This window comes from Crinia signifera, chromosome 3 (assembly GCF_055691185.1).
Source record: "Crinia signifera chromosome 3, ASM5569118v1, whole genome shotgun sequence".
In the NCBI taxonomy this organism is placed as follows: Eukaryota; Metazoa; Chordata; class Amphibia; order Anura; family Myobatrachidae; genus Crinia; species Crinia signifera.
In genome coordinates this window covers 125,980,958-125,998,179 of record NC_139219.1, presented here as the reverse complement: position 1 = coordinate 125,998,179, position 17,222 = coordinate 125,980,958, and the positions used below count along the sequence as shown (strand labels likewise).

Sequence of the window (17,222 nt, the reverse complement as noted above, 5' to 3'; positions counted from 1 at the left end):
GGATTCTTCCAACCCTGTAATTAATTTCACCTGTTCAATTTTGAATCAAGTGATCAGAAAATATAAGTTATTATCTGAACCTTCACCCCTATCCTTCGTATAGGTTGCCCTTATATTCCGCCAATAACGTTTTTCTGCCAAATATACCATCTCTTCCGGAAAGGAAGTGATGTCACTCCCCTATCACTATATATATCCCGACTGGGGCTTCAGTCAGATCACCTGGAGTCTGGTCTAGCTAGTGACTATCTAGCACTACGTGATTAAGGTATGTAAGGATGGTTTTTCCTCCAAATTGTTATGGCTTGTAACCTTTACAATATCTTTGGGATGTTTACTTAACATTTAGTCCACTTTTGTGGCAGCTGTAATTTGGTCTGTTCTGAATGGAGTTCTGACTTGGGATGCTAATAATCCTGTATATTGTGACTATATTAAGTTACCTGTGCCAATTGGAATTGAGTGATATTTTCACCAACTGTATTGGTCCCTATTCATCACTTACGGTACTCATTAACATTGTAGGATTTGGCTACTACAGTAAGGAGTTATCTGAATTCCCTCTGGATATTCCCTTATTTTCCCTGTTCTATATGGAAATTGGTATGTGCTCATTCCATTTTATTTTATTTGGTGTATCTATTTTGCTCAAATAAACTTGCTCTCCTCCTGACATATTATGTATATTTTAGACTTTGTTTTAGATGCAGTTTAGCATCAGGATTGAGATCTACAAAGGGTCCTCTCCCTCATATCTGTATATTGAGTCTAATTGAAAGCCTTTTTACACTGAGAAGGAAACATCTTTCTCCAAAGGTTAGGTTACCTACGGGTATGTACCTTTAATACACCTAGTGCTCATCATCAGGTCTACTTACCTTTGAGCTGTGAATAAAATGTAATATTGCTTTCCTCTACCACCTAGACGGTTACCCCTGAGGAAGTAGTTTTTAACGACGAAACGCGTTGGATGTCCTTATACTGTCGACCGTTGTTTGAACTTATGACTCCACACAGATGAACAAAATGTTTTATTGTCATTTTATATTTATATTATAATAAATCTGTTGTATTGTGATTTATATTGTCACAAATTCTTATGGTGGTGGACATATTCGAATAGGGCGCACTTTGTTACTTGTTTGATATATATATATATATATATATATATATATATATATATATACACACACACACATATATATATATATATATATATATACACATATACATATATATATATACACACACATATATATATATATATATATATATATATATATACACACACATATATATATATATATATATATATATATACACACACATATATATATATATATATATATATATATATCTCAAAAGGAAAACAATGGCGGCACTCGAAGGCTTGTGAAAAAAAATTCTTTTAAATAATCATTAAAATGGTGCAAAAGTAACCAACGTTTCGGGGATGTCCCCCGTTTTCAAGGTGCAGAATTCAATGTTGTATTCTGCACCTTGAAAACAGGGGACATCCCCGAAACATTGGTTATCTTTTGCACCATTTTAATGATTATATAAAAGAAACATTTTTCACAAGCCTTCGAGTGCCGCCATTGTTTTCCTTTTGCTATCCTTTGTATTGCAAGGCACCCCTCCACACAATGTAGTAGATACGAGATAAAGAAAGGCTGGCACTCAGAGGTCAATAAATCGTGCTGTATTGTGTCCAATAAAACATAACGTTTCGGGGTGTCAACCCCTTTGTCAAGGTGCTAGTGAGAACCTGGACACAATACAGCACGATTTATTGACCTCTGAGTGCCAGCCTTTCTTTATCTCGTATATATATATATATATATATATATATATATATATATATATATATATATATATGAGAAAGGCAATAAATGCCGAAACGTTAGATCAGCACCAGCAGTTGTCGGTCTGCTTTTTGTATATATAACCCGTTGAGTGCCGCCGCATTGTATCAGCCGATACATATATATATATATATATATATATATATATCACTGACCTTAATATAGCTGATCACCATGTGCAGATCCTGGCGGTGGGGATGGGATCAGACCCACCCCTCCGCCCAGGAATGATGACATCATCCTACTTGGATGTGTCACATGTGAAACACCATCACCAGGGAAACCAAATAGACAACAAAGACTTGAACCCAAGACCAAGTATAATATTTCAAAATAAACATATCAGAATCGGGTATTACATTATGCATAAAGAAGATCTATCGGAATACACCTAATGGAAACTGCTCATTTAGGCCTCGTGGGGAAATTGTATCCAATTGATGGATCCACCACGATTCCTTTCTGAGAAGTGCTCTGGAACGGTCTCCACCTCTCTTGGAGGGGGGGGGGGATACAATCAATTATCCTATACTTCAAACTTGATAGGGGGTGTTTCCTCTCGGCAAAGTGCCTAGCAATCGCTGGTCACTAGTGCCGCTTTCGATGGCATTGCAAATGGCAAATCTATGCATGGATATGCGTTCCTTTAGTTTACGCTCTGTTTTGCCTATATAACATAGGCTACAGGGACAAGTAATCATGTACACAATTGGAGTTATACGTAAAATGGAATTTTATTTTATATGCAAGGCCGATGTGGGGATGGTTGAAAGTGTCTCCTGTCTGTAGAAACTGACAGGTGACACATGTACATCTGAAGTTACCTGTACGCTGACCACCCAGCCATGTAGATTTGTAATTAATATCGGTTTTAACCAATAATTGTCGCAGGTTGTGGCCTCTGGTGAAGCATGGCATCATCCGATGCCCCTTGAATGGAAGTGAATGATCGCTTTCTAATACTGGCCAATTCTTTTTCACTGTGGCTACAACGGAATCTGATGCGGTGGTAAAGCGAGTAACCATGGGTAACACATTATCTGGACTAGCTTTTTCTCAGATCCCTTCAAAAGATCTTCTCTATTAAGGCTGAGAACACGGTTTTTACAGATCAGCAGCTCCTTGCGGGTATAGCCACGCTTGTGAAGCTTTTTCAATCAGCTCGTCAAGTTGTCTGATACATATCGTTTCCTCACTATTTATTCTTCTGTACTGGATCATTTGTGAGTAAGGTAAACTTCTAAGTAGCCTTGCCGGGTGGCAACTTTGTGGTTGTAAAAAAGTATTTTGGTCCCTGTTTTTGATATAAACACTAGTGACCAGTACAGTGTCTTGTCGACATATGTCGATATCTAGGAATTGGGCTTTTCCCGAATCAACCTCATATGTGAATTTGATAGGGCTTTCAGTCAAGTTATGCAAATCAATGAGCAGTTTAAGACCTGCTGCGTCCCCTCACCATAATACAAACAGGTCATCGATGAATCTTTTAAATAATAAGCAATTAGCTGTAAAGGAAACATCAACATAAAAGATATCGTGCTCAACAGAAAACATAAAAATGTTTGCATATGATGAAGCGACCGGAGATCCCATAGCGCAGCCGCGCAACTGTAAATAAAAATCATTGTTATACAGAAAAAAGTTATTATGTAAAATAAAATCCATGGAACGCAAAATAAACTCAATCTTAGTGTTACGATGCCTACTGTGGCACAAGGAGCAACGGTTGGCGGATGTAGACAGGTGGTCAGTACCCAAGAGGACCGCTAACTTCAGGGCCTAGCTGGGAGTTGACCCCTGACTGCCGGCACCAGGCCAAACCGGGATGCGACCAAGTCGCAGACACAAGTAAATGGGAAGAGGAGTCCCCAGCAGGCTATGCCCCAGGAACAGCGACTCCCCAAAACTAGGATGGAAATAGAGGACACTCCCTGCTAGAAAGATACTAGTAAAAGACAAAAGAGAAAGAACAAGGGAACAAGAAGGATACAATAAAAGATGATAACAAGAATGTACCCACGGAAGGGCACGACCACGGCGGGCCACTGGAGATGGATGGAAGGGAAAGAGAATGAACCCACGGAGGGGCACGGCCACGGCTGGCCACTGGAGATAGAGTAAAGACCGAGGCTCCACTGGAGCACTTACGTGACCCACGAAAAGATGGAGACAGTGGGCCAAGCGCAGGCTCAGGCTGAAGCAGGTCTTCTGGCAGCAGGCAGGATACAGAACAGGACACTCCACGGAAGGCTGGGGGAAGCTGACACGGAAGAACAAGGAGCTGGACGAGGACTGTGGACTGGGAAGCCCAGGGGACCGGAGTGCAGAGCAATCTGCTTAGCTGGGTAGAAAGCTTATAGCTAACTAAGCTTACAGCTATAACCGGCGTCTGTGCCCAGCAGACGCCGGCTATTTATTTGAATTTTGCGCCGCCTGACTGACGTCAGGTGCGCGCGTCATCTGCCGCCGGGCGGAAGCTCGAGGACGTTGCCTAGCAACGTCCCGACGCCCTGAGTCAGAGAGAGTCTTGGGATGCTGAGTCAGAGAGAGGCTTGGGATGCTGCCCGGCCACGTCCCTGTGTGCAGCATCCGCCGTACGTCCGGGTGCACTACAACCCGGCCGGCGGCGTGCAACACTTAGTGGTATCAAAACTGCTATGATTATCAAGGAATTTTTTCAGTGCAACCAGTCCTAGATCGTGAGGAATTGAAGTATATAAATTTGTGACATCGATTGTTGCCAAGCAGCAATCGGTAGCATTATGTAAAAAAGTCGTTGTAAGGTACTGTAGGGATAAACGAGAGACCCCTGTAGGGGTGTAGGTGCTTGGTGGGGACCGGCGGGGGGCTCTGTTGGAAGGTGATGCGCGCATGTCCCCTGGCAGGGGCTGTCGGTTGTCGGTCCGACCACCAGACCCCTGCAAGATGGCTGGGCACTCCATCTATAAATTAATTTACATATCATTCATTCCTTCTGATCTAACACTTTATTAAATTATATAAAAACATTCGGTACTTATATGTTAGTTGGGCGCCCACTAAGCTATTTGCTTAGTTTTCTGCGTCCGCTCACCACGCTTCAGGCTCGGTGGCTCGCTACACTATATAAAATTGACTCCATGCCGACATGGATAGTGGGGGTATGAGCGTACTAACTATAGTGGGTGCCCAACTAACATATAAGTACCAAACATTCATAGTTAATTTCTGTTGGATAATATAGTTTATGTAACTGCTATCTATCCTGTCTGTCACTGAAGTACCACTCTGTTTCCCAGATCTGCCATGTTTCAAGTTGATAAAATGTAATAAATACTGCGCTAAATATATCTGGATGCATATAAGTCTGAATCACCATCAAAAACAGTATAATGTAATAATATCACTTTATTTAAAATTCATTATAAATAAATTGAAGATTGCCACCTATCATAGAAACAGAGTAAAAAAGAAAAAAGTACAATGAATAACACAAACAATACATATACGGTTTCGTACAATATTACTACACACCTTCAAATTATAAAATTTGTTATGTTTTTCACTAAAAGAAGATAACTCTAAAAAGTCTGTAGACCCAATTTGTGGAATGACCACACCTAATATTGTTTGTTTAGTAAAGTGCACATCTAAATTGTTCACACGTTTAAAAGTGGACTACTAGTATTCCTTTTTATAATTTGAAGGTGTGCAGTAATATTGTACGCAACCGTATATATTGTTTATGTGCAAGTCATTGTACTTTTTCTTTTTGATTCGGTTTCTATGATAGGTGGCCATCTGCAATTTATATTGAATTTTAAATAAAGTGATACTATTACATTATACGGTTTTTAATGGTGATTCAGACTTTTATACACACACCCAGACATAATTAGCACAGTACTTATTAAATTCCATTTGCTTCCATTTGGGAACTCACTTAATGCTAGTTTAATCAATTGATTAGGTGTGGGGACACAGACACACCATTAGTCTTCTGCTACTAATAATTAAAGTATTATTAGAATTTTACCATTAGACTTAATCATTATTTACATATCACCTAATTTTATGCAAGAAGAGCTTTGAAGTTGAACAGCCACAGATGTGTGTGTGACCTTCTGCTGTTACTTTTATCCCTTTCACATCGCACCTAATTACCGGGTACAGGCTGGTACCTGGTAATTAGTGAAAGAGGTTACCGGTCACAGCAACACGGCATTCCAAACCAGGTAAAAAGGCAGGGTTCTTACTGGTTCATTGCCTTGTCGATGTGACCGGTAATCGAGCGACCCGTTTCCCATTCACACTATGGAGGAGCACACTATGGAGCAGCGCCAGCTCTAAGCATTGTCTCCTCCCCCACCCCCGATAGCACACCACCACTCCAATATTGCCGGTTCGCAGAGGCGTTCTGAACAGAGCAAATGCAGTGTATCACCGGGATTGAACTGTTTTAAAGTCCCGGTTTGACCCTGCATTTGCAATCTAAATGCGGTATTAGTTTAGGCAGCCAGCTAGCTTGGTGCAACTTTTTGCCAAAATTGCATTTTGAAACACTTTTCTCATCAATGAACCTGTTCAACACGGGTAATTGTAATCATACATTAAAAGAGAAGCCCAGGAGCAGAGCATTGTATCCCTCCTAAAGAGGGTCATGTTGGGAAGTATGGTGACTATCATTGTCGGATCTTTCTTTTAGGGGGGGTGGTTTACGGTTTAATCTTGACCACTCCAGTCCCGACTCCTTCATCACACAAGTAAATATAGGGCAAAACGTTTTCTAGAAAATTGCACATGTAATAGGGTGTGAATTGCCATTTAATTTACATGTTTTGTGGTAAAAGTCGCACATTACAAATTGCATCCAGATGTTTTCTCATAGAAAACCTAAAAATCGCAAATTTAATAGAATGCAATTTTTGGTAAACTTTACCAAAAATCGCACACAGGCTGGCGAGTTTGACAGAACCATCAGTGAGATTTGTGATTTTTTTTTTAAAGATAAACGTTGTGGGGTCCCCCCTCATAGCATAACCATCCCCAGGCACATTGAGCCACTCCTGGCTTCCCAAATATAGGGGGAGGGGGAGTGGGGTTCTCCTGTATTTAAGAACTCAGGACAAAAAACTGGGTGTCCCCAATCTTTTGGAACCAGCACTGGGCTCCAACAGCCAGTGGTGTTAAGCCACAGCTGGGGACAATTTTTATGCAAAGTCCCCACGCCGTAACATGATCACCCTGGCTGGTCAGCCCTTCTAGTGCTGCTGCTGTTGTTGAAGGCAATACATCTACCCAGGGGCACCGTCAACTTTAAAAACCACTTTTAAATGGGCTGTCATACTTTATCTTCCTTGCAAAGGACTTTAACAGTCAATTGTTTTGTTAAAGTTCTACAAGTGGTCTTCCTACTCCCTTTCAGGGATAAAGATCGACTCCTAGCAGCAGCAGCACTCAAGGATCCTCCAGAGGAATCCCGGATAGGAAGAAAAAAAGGGAGCTAGGTGTCCCTGGCAGGGTCGGTGTAAGAAACCCCAGCTCCCCAGGTGTGGGGGCCCCCTGCTGCTCCACCTGCTGGGGGGGGGATTTGGGGTGGGGGGGCAGTGATGTCTGTGGCTGTATCCTGCATGTTGCAGGGGAGGGAGGGGGGTTTGCGGCACCTCTCCCCTGCACAGGGGAAGGGGGGGTGCGGCAGCCCCACTGCTCACCCGCCGCTGACCTGCTCCAGGTTCCAGGGGAGGGAGGGGAGTTTCCGGCGCCGCTCACCAGACTCAACTGAGGGGGGGGAGTGGCTGCTCCCAGGTGCCGCCCTCAACTGGCCGGCGCCCCAGGCAAATGTCTTAAGCTGCCTAGTGGTGGCACCGACCCTGGTCCCTGGACTGCTTACTCTTAGCCAAAGCTTCTGAATTTGACAATGACTTTTGATAAATGTGCTGCACAAATGAGGATGTTCTTTAGTTGGTCACCGTCCTTGACCCTACATACTATGGTTTCACAAAGGCTACATATGGCTTGACAATTGTTGTCCGGATTTGGGTAGAAAAGAAATACTTCCACCTAGATGAGGTGGATATTTTGGTCCTTTGCCCAGACATGACAATTGTCTTTTTCATCCCAAGAGAACTTTCTCCTCTGGTGCCTTAAACAAACCACATCTCCATCATCACAATCCTCACCATAAACATTCTCATTAGCGCCAGTTACACCAACATCCTTCTCATCCTGGAGTGACATCCTCAATCTCAATGTCCGCATGTTGACCTGCACTGCTCCTCTGAACACTCGCAAAGTGTGTGCAAATGGGTGAAGGAGCCTCTTCTTCCCGTAGAGTATTAAAAAGGTTAGGCTTATACATCCCTAATGTAGGTGTATATATATGTGTGTGACAGTATATGTGTGTCACTACGTATGAATTCATTCCAACAACTGTGGGAAGGTAGGAAGGGACCTCTGTTTTCCGTATCTGTGGAACTGACCTACACACCTCCAGTGTGACATGAAAGGAGATTTCATGTGACCATGTCCCCTTTTTGTTGTGAACAAATTTGGGCTTGTGCATTAAAACTCAATTCCTATGGCCAGTTTTAGGTGCCTCAGGCCCTCCCAAAGCCTTGATCCAGCTCTTGTGGTATTAATACACCAATCATCCTGGAGCAAAATGCAGGTAGGATCCACCATCATCTGTAGAGCCAAGCATGGCACTGCAGGTCTTGTAGAATGTACTTTAATAACCTCACCGTTTCTGGATATATCACCCCATTGTCAGGAGGACAAACACATACAGTATCAACTATTTTCCTTATGTAGAGACACCTAGGGCTGCATCTGCCATCCTCCATGCCAGACAATAACAGAGCCGCCACCATCAGCTGTTACCCGGTGCTGCTTCATGACATCAGCAGGCCACGACAGCTTATGATGCCAAGCAACCAACAGCGTCCTCTCCGTAACCCTGGTGGGGGATGTGCCTTAGCAGAGACCACAGTGCTGTACATAGGGAGAAGTGTATAAACATAATAAGGCAATAATAATAAAAGAACATAATTAAAAGGAAAAAAAAGTATCCCGGCGAGGTGGCGGGGAGCTCCGTCGGAATGGGGGGCGCAAGCATCTCGTGTGTGCATGCCCCCTTCTGGCAGCTGGCGATAGAATTGCCAGCACCTGCAAGCATGAAGCCAGATCCATCTGTAAGTAGATACTGGGTATTGCAACCATACAGGGGTTAAAGTGTGTGGGTGGAATGAGGTAAACCGGAGTTCCATCACATGTAATGCTAAGAGGAACTAGATGGGGTGGAGTGACTCTCGCTGCTTACCAAGCCAAGCTGAATCAGGCCCTGCTTACTGAAGTCACTGTCACTGAAGGGACAGACAAAGGTGGGGATGCTGCTGGAGGGACATTGTGGATATCATTCAGTTTTTCACTCACCGTTGCAAATTTTAAAACGGTGAGTAAATTGATTATTCGCGCTCCACTCGCACACAGCACTGCGGGTGGGGGGCAATGGATGGTGGGCCGTCAAGGCATCCATGGGAACGCCCGGCTTTTCACGGACGTTCCCATAAAAATGCTTGATTTCCTCTCCACATGCAAGCTGCAAATGGATGTTTATGCAAAACATCCATTCGCATGTGCGCGGGGCAACTCGGCATGTGGGGTGGGGGGGAGGAGGTTCTTGCGAGCGGCATTTGGTATACTCACAAAGCTGTGAAATGACCTCCTACTGTAAGGGGCACTATTACTATGGAAATTTTGTGTAAGAGATACTACTGCTGTGGACATTATATGAACTTTTACTGTAGACATTGTGTATACAGAAATAAACACAACTGTGTGGCAGAGCTCAGGTAGGACAGAAAATCTCCCGTGGAGCAGAAGGGGCACCACTATGTATTTAGGGCACTACATGCGGTGTAATGTGAATATGATTGTACTACTGTGTGGAGTCATTTGAATTGTGGATAAGATTGTGTGACCATGCCCCTTTAGACTACTAAATTATAGGAAGTAGGGCACAAATTTATAGATAGCAGAAGTTGCCAAAAACCCTGGCACTGGCCGGGTTTGTCTAATGAGGGAACAGTGGCAGGGGAAAAGGGTTCCACTAAATCTCCAGGACAACTTTAAGCAGCGCAACCTTATAAAAGGTGACTATAGAGAAAACTGTATTTGTTTATATGAAATTTTCCATATTCTAGGCAGGTATAAACATTTACTGAAGTGGCACAATTCCTGTGACATCATCACACAGCACTGAATACAGACCATTTTGCAGAAGAATGAAATCCTGGTGCTTTTTAAATTCACATTTTATGGCATTTAGTCTCTTAGGGGTATTCAATGCTGTGGGCGAGTGGTAACAGCGAGCAGAGCTTCCTGCTCGCTGTCACCACTCACCCTGACAGTATTTAACGCAGCCCCCTCATACGCCAATTCCCCCTCGCTCCATTTTTTGAGCGAGGGGGAATTGGCGTACAGCGAGTTTCCTGCATTAGCAGCGATTCTCGCTGTTTTGGGGAATTCTCACCGTCCTGTGCCAGCGAGGATTTCCCCGGAACGTTGAATAGAGCAAACGGCCGGCGCGCGGGTTAAACAGCGAGTGTCGCTGTTTATCTGCAATCCTCGCCGTTTAACCCCCTCGCTGGCCGCTCGCCGCCGCATTGAATACACCCCAATGAGGAGATATGCTTACAAGTCAATTAATATCAGCTGTTGGGTGTGGTTCAAGTAAGAATGTGAATACTAAAACTCCTTTCCACTTGATAAGTGAAAGATCTGGCATAATTTAAAATGTGGAATGTAACAGATTTTAAAATGTATTTTAAAATGCTACTCATCTCTATTCTATCTGAATATTTCACTCAGGCTGCACTAATACATTGGAGACATTATTGGAGTAAACCTATGGAACATTGACACTAGAAGAGACAGGCACATTCAGCCTGCTGATACCATACAGCTCAACTGCCGTCTCATAAAAGGAAAGTCACCTTGCCATTTCAATCTGCAAAGGACTCCGGATTAACTCCAAGTGCTGGGAGAGACATATTCATCTATACTGGGACCTGGAAAATCTTGGTCCCACACAACGGATTGGACCTAATCCCAAATACTAGTGACTGCCGACTATACTGCCTAATTACTGCACCACCGTATGCGATCATTTCAAGCACCATTTATTTTAACTTCAATTTATATATGTATTTTTATTACTCTTAATTTTGTGTATTTTTATTTACTTGTGTTGTTTATTAAAATGTATTAAAATGTAATATTTCACCCACTTCAAAAGAAACGCAGCAAAACTTTCTATTCTGTTTTTCATTGTCGGGAGACTGACACTCTTTTTATTGCTGCAGCTTGAGTAAGGCACCTCGTTCATTTAGCGCCCCCCAAAAGAGATAACCAGTTATCTTTTATCTTTACAATTTAAAATCAAACTGGTTTTGCAGTGTAAATGATTGCTGCTTTAAAAAAAACTGGAGATTTCTTACCAAATCTCTCACTTTCTGAATCTCTCATCTTATTAAATTTCACCCTTGGGGGAAATTTACTAAAGGAAATTTGTGAAAAAATAGGTGTATTTGTATCCAGAAATACACTTATTTTTTACATTTACTATACCGAAAATACTGCAATACGTATTCGTATTGATGTGCTATCAATACGAATACGAATTGCCGCATTTTCGGGATAGTAAATGTCAAAAATAAGTGAATTTCTGGATACAAATACACCTATTTTTTACAAATTTCCTTTAGTAAATTTCCCCCTTGGTGTCTATCTGGCCAGTTACCTTAATCCTTTAAGCATATAATCGTGCGCAGCACTTTTTTTTTAGGGGCTGCACCGTCAAAGGCGTGTGTCTAGCACCACCCTTTGGGTGTGATTAACACTGCCAATCAGACATGTCTACCATCATCTATTGGCATGCACTACAACATAAAACATCTCTCAGCCACAGCATAATCTCCTGCCCATTTCAGTTTAATCTTCTTATTACTCTGTGTAACAGTACATGCAAATAAAGTCAAAAACATATATGAATAACAGAGGTATGTAGTAATAGGACAATAGTCTAGTACAATTAACAATGCAAAACACACAATTGATTGATGGGCACTTCTTTTAATGGAATGCAGTCTTTGCTAAAAGGTATTGCTGGCATTGCTAATGGCACTGAGGTGTTTTTAAGGGTAGGTACAGCATAAGGGTGTAACGTGTGCACATTGAGTTGAGTTTGGGGTGCACAGTCTATGCCTTTTAGAGTCAAAGTGAATTTGTCAAGGTAGGTGTGAGATATGTTAAACATCTTTATTCATCATAATGAGCTGTAATGTTTACCCTATGTAGGAAATATAATTTTTTTTTTTACACAAAATTTTTTATTGTCATTTATTTAACAAATGTGAGTGACGCTGGCATTTTTAGTGGATATTTTGCATATCACTCAAAGAGATGTTGGCACTTAAAAGGGTTAATACTGACTTTGCAAAATTATTTTCTCAAAATTGAATGAGATAGCTCACATTTGGCAAGTACGCAAAAGCCTAATTTTACTAGAAAACATTGGGTAAATTATCTACTGGGGTCTCTCACCAGTTTTGGGAAGTTGCTTTTCTAGGTTTACAAAAGGTGAAGTTGCATCTTAAAGAATGCGATCATTCTAAATTCTCAGATCCCCCTCCCATTAGAACACAAAAAAAAAAAGCATAGAAAGTTAATGGGTACCATGGAAACATTTTGAAGGGGACTCTAATACCCCTTTCACACTGAAGCTTTTAACTGGTATATTGCCGATTTTTTAGCCTTTTAAAACGGTTAGAGCCGCAGTGTGAAAGCGTCAGTCTGCATGTACGGTTACAAATAACCGGTATTTGCGAACGGGTAGCTATGAGAGCGCAGTGCATATATAATGAGCCACTCATTACATATGTGCATATGTAATGAGTGGCTCATTCATATGCACTGCACCCATTGCATATGCACATATGTAATGAGTGGGTCATTCATATGCACTGCACTCATTACATATTCGCATATGTAATGATTGGCTCATTTATATGCACTGCACTCATTACATATGCGCATATGTAATGAGTGGCTCATTACAGTACATACGCACTGCGCTCTCATAGCTACTGTCTGTCCTGCTTTTACACTGCAAACCTGCTTGAGACCCGGTATTCATGTGCAGTGTGAAAGGGGTTTAAAACGGTAATATACTGTTTTAAATACAGTTTCAAAATACCGGGTCTCAAACTTTTAGGCAATGTGAAAGCAGCATAATGTTCAAGAGGGAGCAGACCGTGTAATCTACTTTTGGAGCCTGATCACACAGTAGCTGCATCTGTGAACACAACAAATGTGCAATATGCTAATACTGCAGTTGGTGTATTGTGTAAATAGGCACTGCCTGCATGCTTCTGTAAGCCACTGATGTATCTGCTGTTGCAGCATTGGACCATCTGCATGAACATCGGTAATCGGACTAACCTTCAGGTTACTCAGAATGACTGGTGAATTTATGTAGCAGTGGCCAGGAAATCTGCATCAGAAGAGGAGGACTCTCCCTATGATACACCTATAAAATGGGTCCAATACTCCCCTGTTTTGTGGAACACTCACCATTGCCACCCCTGCCCACAAATGGACACAGCATGATTGACATGGGGCACTACAAGCATTGTTGCATCCATTGACCTGCACATGCATATCTCTGAATCAGGCCTGCAATGGACCAGGAGATTTTTAACCATGCTTTCATGCAGTGGTCATATCACAAACATTATGGCAAGAGTAAACAAACCTTAAATGATTTAATGGATTTTATTATTATGTATGGTTTATATATTTTTTATGAATAATAGCACTTAGAAGGTCATTCAGGTTGATTACCAAAGCTGCAAAATTTGCAGCTCTGCGAGCAGTGGAGGCATGTACCATTTGGCAGGAGGGGGGCCACCACTAGCCGCGATGCAGGTTCCCCCTCTAGGGGCCCACCCCAGGCACCTGTACTATGACGACAGGCGACGGGGACTGGTGCATGCACAGTACAAACCTCTGTACTGCACATGTTGCCAAATTCTATGGGCTGATTTGGCAACAGCCCATTGAAGAGGAATCACGGTCCCGGCGCCTGTATATTACAGATGACAGGCACCGGGACAAGCGCATGTGCAGTACCAACTTAGGTACTACATATGCACAATCCCCAGGTTTTAGGGGCTTATGCTCGCCAACCCGAATAGAGGTGTCCCAGATGGAGGGAACACCTCCAAATGGGACTGCCTTGGTGACTGTCAGGTCGAACTTCGAATAGGAAGTTACTGCCAGTCACAGTGAAGCCAGTGCAGTCTCACTGACTGCATCTGGCTTCACTGCAGTGGCGGATTTTACCTGGGGGGTCTGCAGCCCATAGGTTAAAACCGCCACTGTTTGCGAGTCAACCAAAAGCCGCCCTCCGCCTGCATGACCGTCTGCCCACCCCTCACATGCAGAGTTTCTCTGCACATATACGAGTTTTGCATAAACATCCATTCACAGCTTGCGTGTGGGGAGGAAAGTTTCTACAGCGCTCACAGATGTAAGACACCTCTCTGGTGTCTTAAGCTGTGTACACACAGTGCAATATTGCTGGCAATATGGTCGCTGAGCAGCCATATTTTCAGTGATTTGTTTGTGCTGCAGCAATAAATCGCCGGGTTCACGCTCCCATGTGAACCTAATGGTTGCAGAAGTTGTTTCCCTCTGCAGATCTCCCGGCAGAGTCTTCTGTTCATCAGAGACCATCTCTGGTCACTGATGAAAAGGAGACACTGAGCAATATATTGCACCGTGTGTACACAGCCCCCTGCACCATCAGCAAAATGAAACGCGGGAGGGCCAATGAAACGCGGCGTGGTCCCATGGGCGCAACAATGGCCCGCCGCACCATGCCCCCCACCCACAGTGGTGTGTGTGAGCAGCAGCTGAATAATCAATTTGCCATGGCCGCTCGCACCAAATGGCTGCACATGCACATAAATGTTGATGCGCATGTGCAGTAGCGAAATATCACTCACCGCTGCACATTCGTAACAGTGAGTGAGAACCTGAATTACCTCCTTAGTATGCCATATGAGACACTGGCAAAAAAAAATAACGTTCAAATTCACAATATCCACATGGACATATACAGTATAAACCTTTATTTGTTACCTGCATGCACTAAGGAGTGGTCGCGTAGTAGAAAAGATTTGTGATAACGTTGTGTAACAAGGAATTGCTACTGCATTGTAGAATCCAATCTGTACAAAAGAAAAGAACAGTTTAGTACAGAAGCACTGTCCATATAATAAATAGACTTAAATACTCAAAGAAGATTCAACAAAATCACAAAAAAAATTGAGGACTACTGCTTTGGTAAATTAAATATAAATGCTAAGTTTTTATTAATGGTACATATTTAACTATTGATATATTTGTTTTCCTCTACAAGTCACTAAAATAAGGAAAACTTACAGTATACCCCTTTCACACCAGCCTAAATTCCTGGGTTGGGCCCGTGAACAACCTGCGACTAGCCGGACTATGGAGCAGAGTTGTTCCTGAGTTCAACCCGGGGTCCTGGCTGCGCCTGAAGAAGCTGGGAGGCTGATCCCACGGAAACACGTTGAGCTTATACCCTCCATTTGGCAACACTACCATTGAAGTTCACCATACGGACTCTATGAACATTTAACCCTTTCCAACCTAAAATCTCCTAGACTATCCGTAAGCATATCTGAGGTGGCGACAGACTGGCACAGTTATCTAGGTTCACCATCACCCACCACAGAAGAATCGGCAAAAATGTAATTCTCTATACATCTGTATACTCTATGGATCTGAAACATATGGGACTGTTGGCCACCTGATTTTTATTCGCTGCTATTTGAAGACATTCTAGTCCAGAGTGACCACCATGCCAATATAGTAGTAGGTTTGCCATCATTTTAAATGTAATTGCTTTATAAGTGCACTTGTACTATTTATATTTATATAGAATTCCAAATTTATTTCATTTGAATTAAATGGTTTATGTAAAAGATACCAATCCTATTGCAATATTTTTTTTTGCATATCCGTGCAGCCAAGTAATCCCTGAAGTGCAGAGATGGACTGTTTGGCGCAACTGAAGCTACAGTGTATAAGGACACAATATATTTGGTGTCATATGCAACAGTAATTAAAACAGTTTTTTCGAAATTGTAAAAATTTCTATAAACTCCAAGAAGGAAGGAAGGAAACAAGTAACACAAAAGATTAAGCAAATTGTGGTGAAGAAGGATATAGTATATCAAACGATTATATTTCCCTCAAGATGGAAAAACACTTCTGTTGAGCAGCATACTGTATTTTGTCTTGAAAAAAAATGCCCACAATTCGAGTCCCATCAATTCTAGACTGCACAGTATAACTAACTTGTTTGCTGTAAAAAAAAATTATAAATATAAAAACTAGGGTGGTTTTGTTAAATTATGTGTGGGTATAATAAGTATGGGTATAAATAGTAAGGAAGAAACAAGGAACAATAATAACCACTATATGAACCCAGCAAGATAAAGCAGAAGTTCTTTCTAGCGTGAGAATGCATCAGAAAAGCCTGGACATTAGTTGTCATTTGGATGTAGCTTGGTGGTACTTCAAAACTTTGGACACAATAAATCACATATTAAGAGTAATCAAGGAAATTACATTTTGTTGACAACACATCTTCATATAATGTAGTTACTTACCTGCCCCTGAGGAATTTCATCCTTTTTTTCTCTATCCATCATTGGTATTGGTGAAATACCAATCCTTTTCATTTCATCTCCCTTTAAATTAATGTATTGTATTGGTTAATTAAAATAAATTAAATGTGCCACAGTGTCATTTTACAGCATTCAGTACAAGCAATGGTTTAAGAGATTAAGGGCCAGATGAACTAAGCTTCAAAAGTGATAACATTGAGAGTGATAAACAACCAACCAGTCAGCTCCTGCCTGACATTTTTCAAACACAGCCTGTAACATGGCAGGTGGGAGCTGATTGGCTGGCTGTTTATCACTCTCAATTTTATCACTTTTGAAGCTTAGTACATCGGGCCCTATATCATTTAAGAAAAAACTGTATAGCATTTCTGTTTGCAAGGAAGAATTCAAAAGGGATCTATTCACCATCCTTGGAGAGCGATAACGTGGACAGAGATAAAGTAGCAGCCAATTAGCTTCTCACTTCCATGTTACAGGCTGTTTGAAAAATGACAGTTAGCATCTGGTTGGTTGTTTATCGCTGTCCATTTTTGCGCTCGCCAAGGCTTAAGGCCCCCATACAGAAGTGTAACTTGGCTTGTTTTCACTTGATTCC

General features: G+C 42.0%; 1 protein-coding gene across 8 annotated transcripts in view; it reads right to left on the bottom strand.

The window, feature by feature from the left end:
• The window catches only part of PDE10A (phosphodiesterase 10A), a 400,353-nt gene that overhangs the window by 11,654 nt on the left and 371,477 nt on the right, over positions 1-17,222 (bottom strand). For 7 of the 8 annotated variants that reach the window (XM_083176481.1, XM_083176480.1, XM_083176485.1 and 4 more), the window contains 2 exons: positions 16,610-16,690; positions 15,051-15,139 (listed from right to left, as the gene is read on the bottom strand). In XM_083176481.1, coding sequence (XP_083032607.1) covers positions 15,051-15,139; positions 16,610-16,690 — 170 coding nt within the window. Of the gene's footprint in view, positions 1-15,046; positions 15,140-16,609; positions 16,691-17,222 lie in introns of those variants that run through there. The other variant, XM_083176478.1, reaches the window with a different exon arrangement.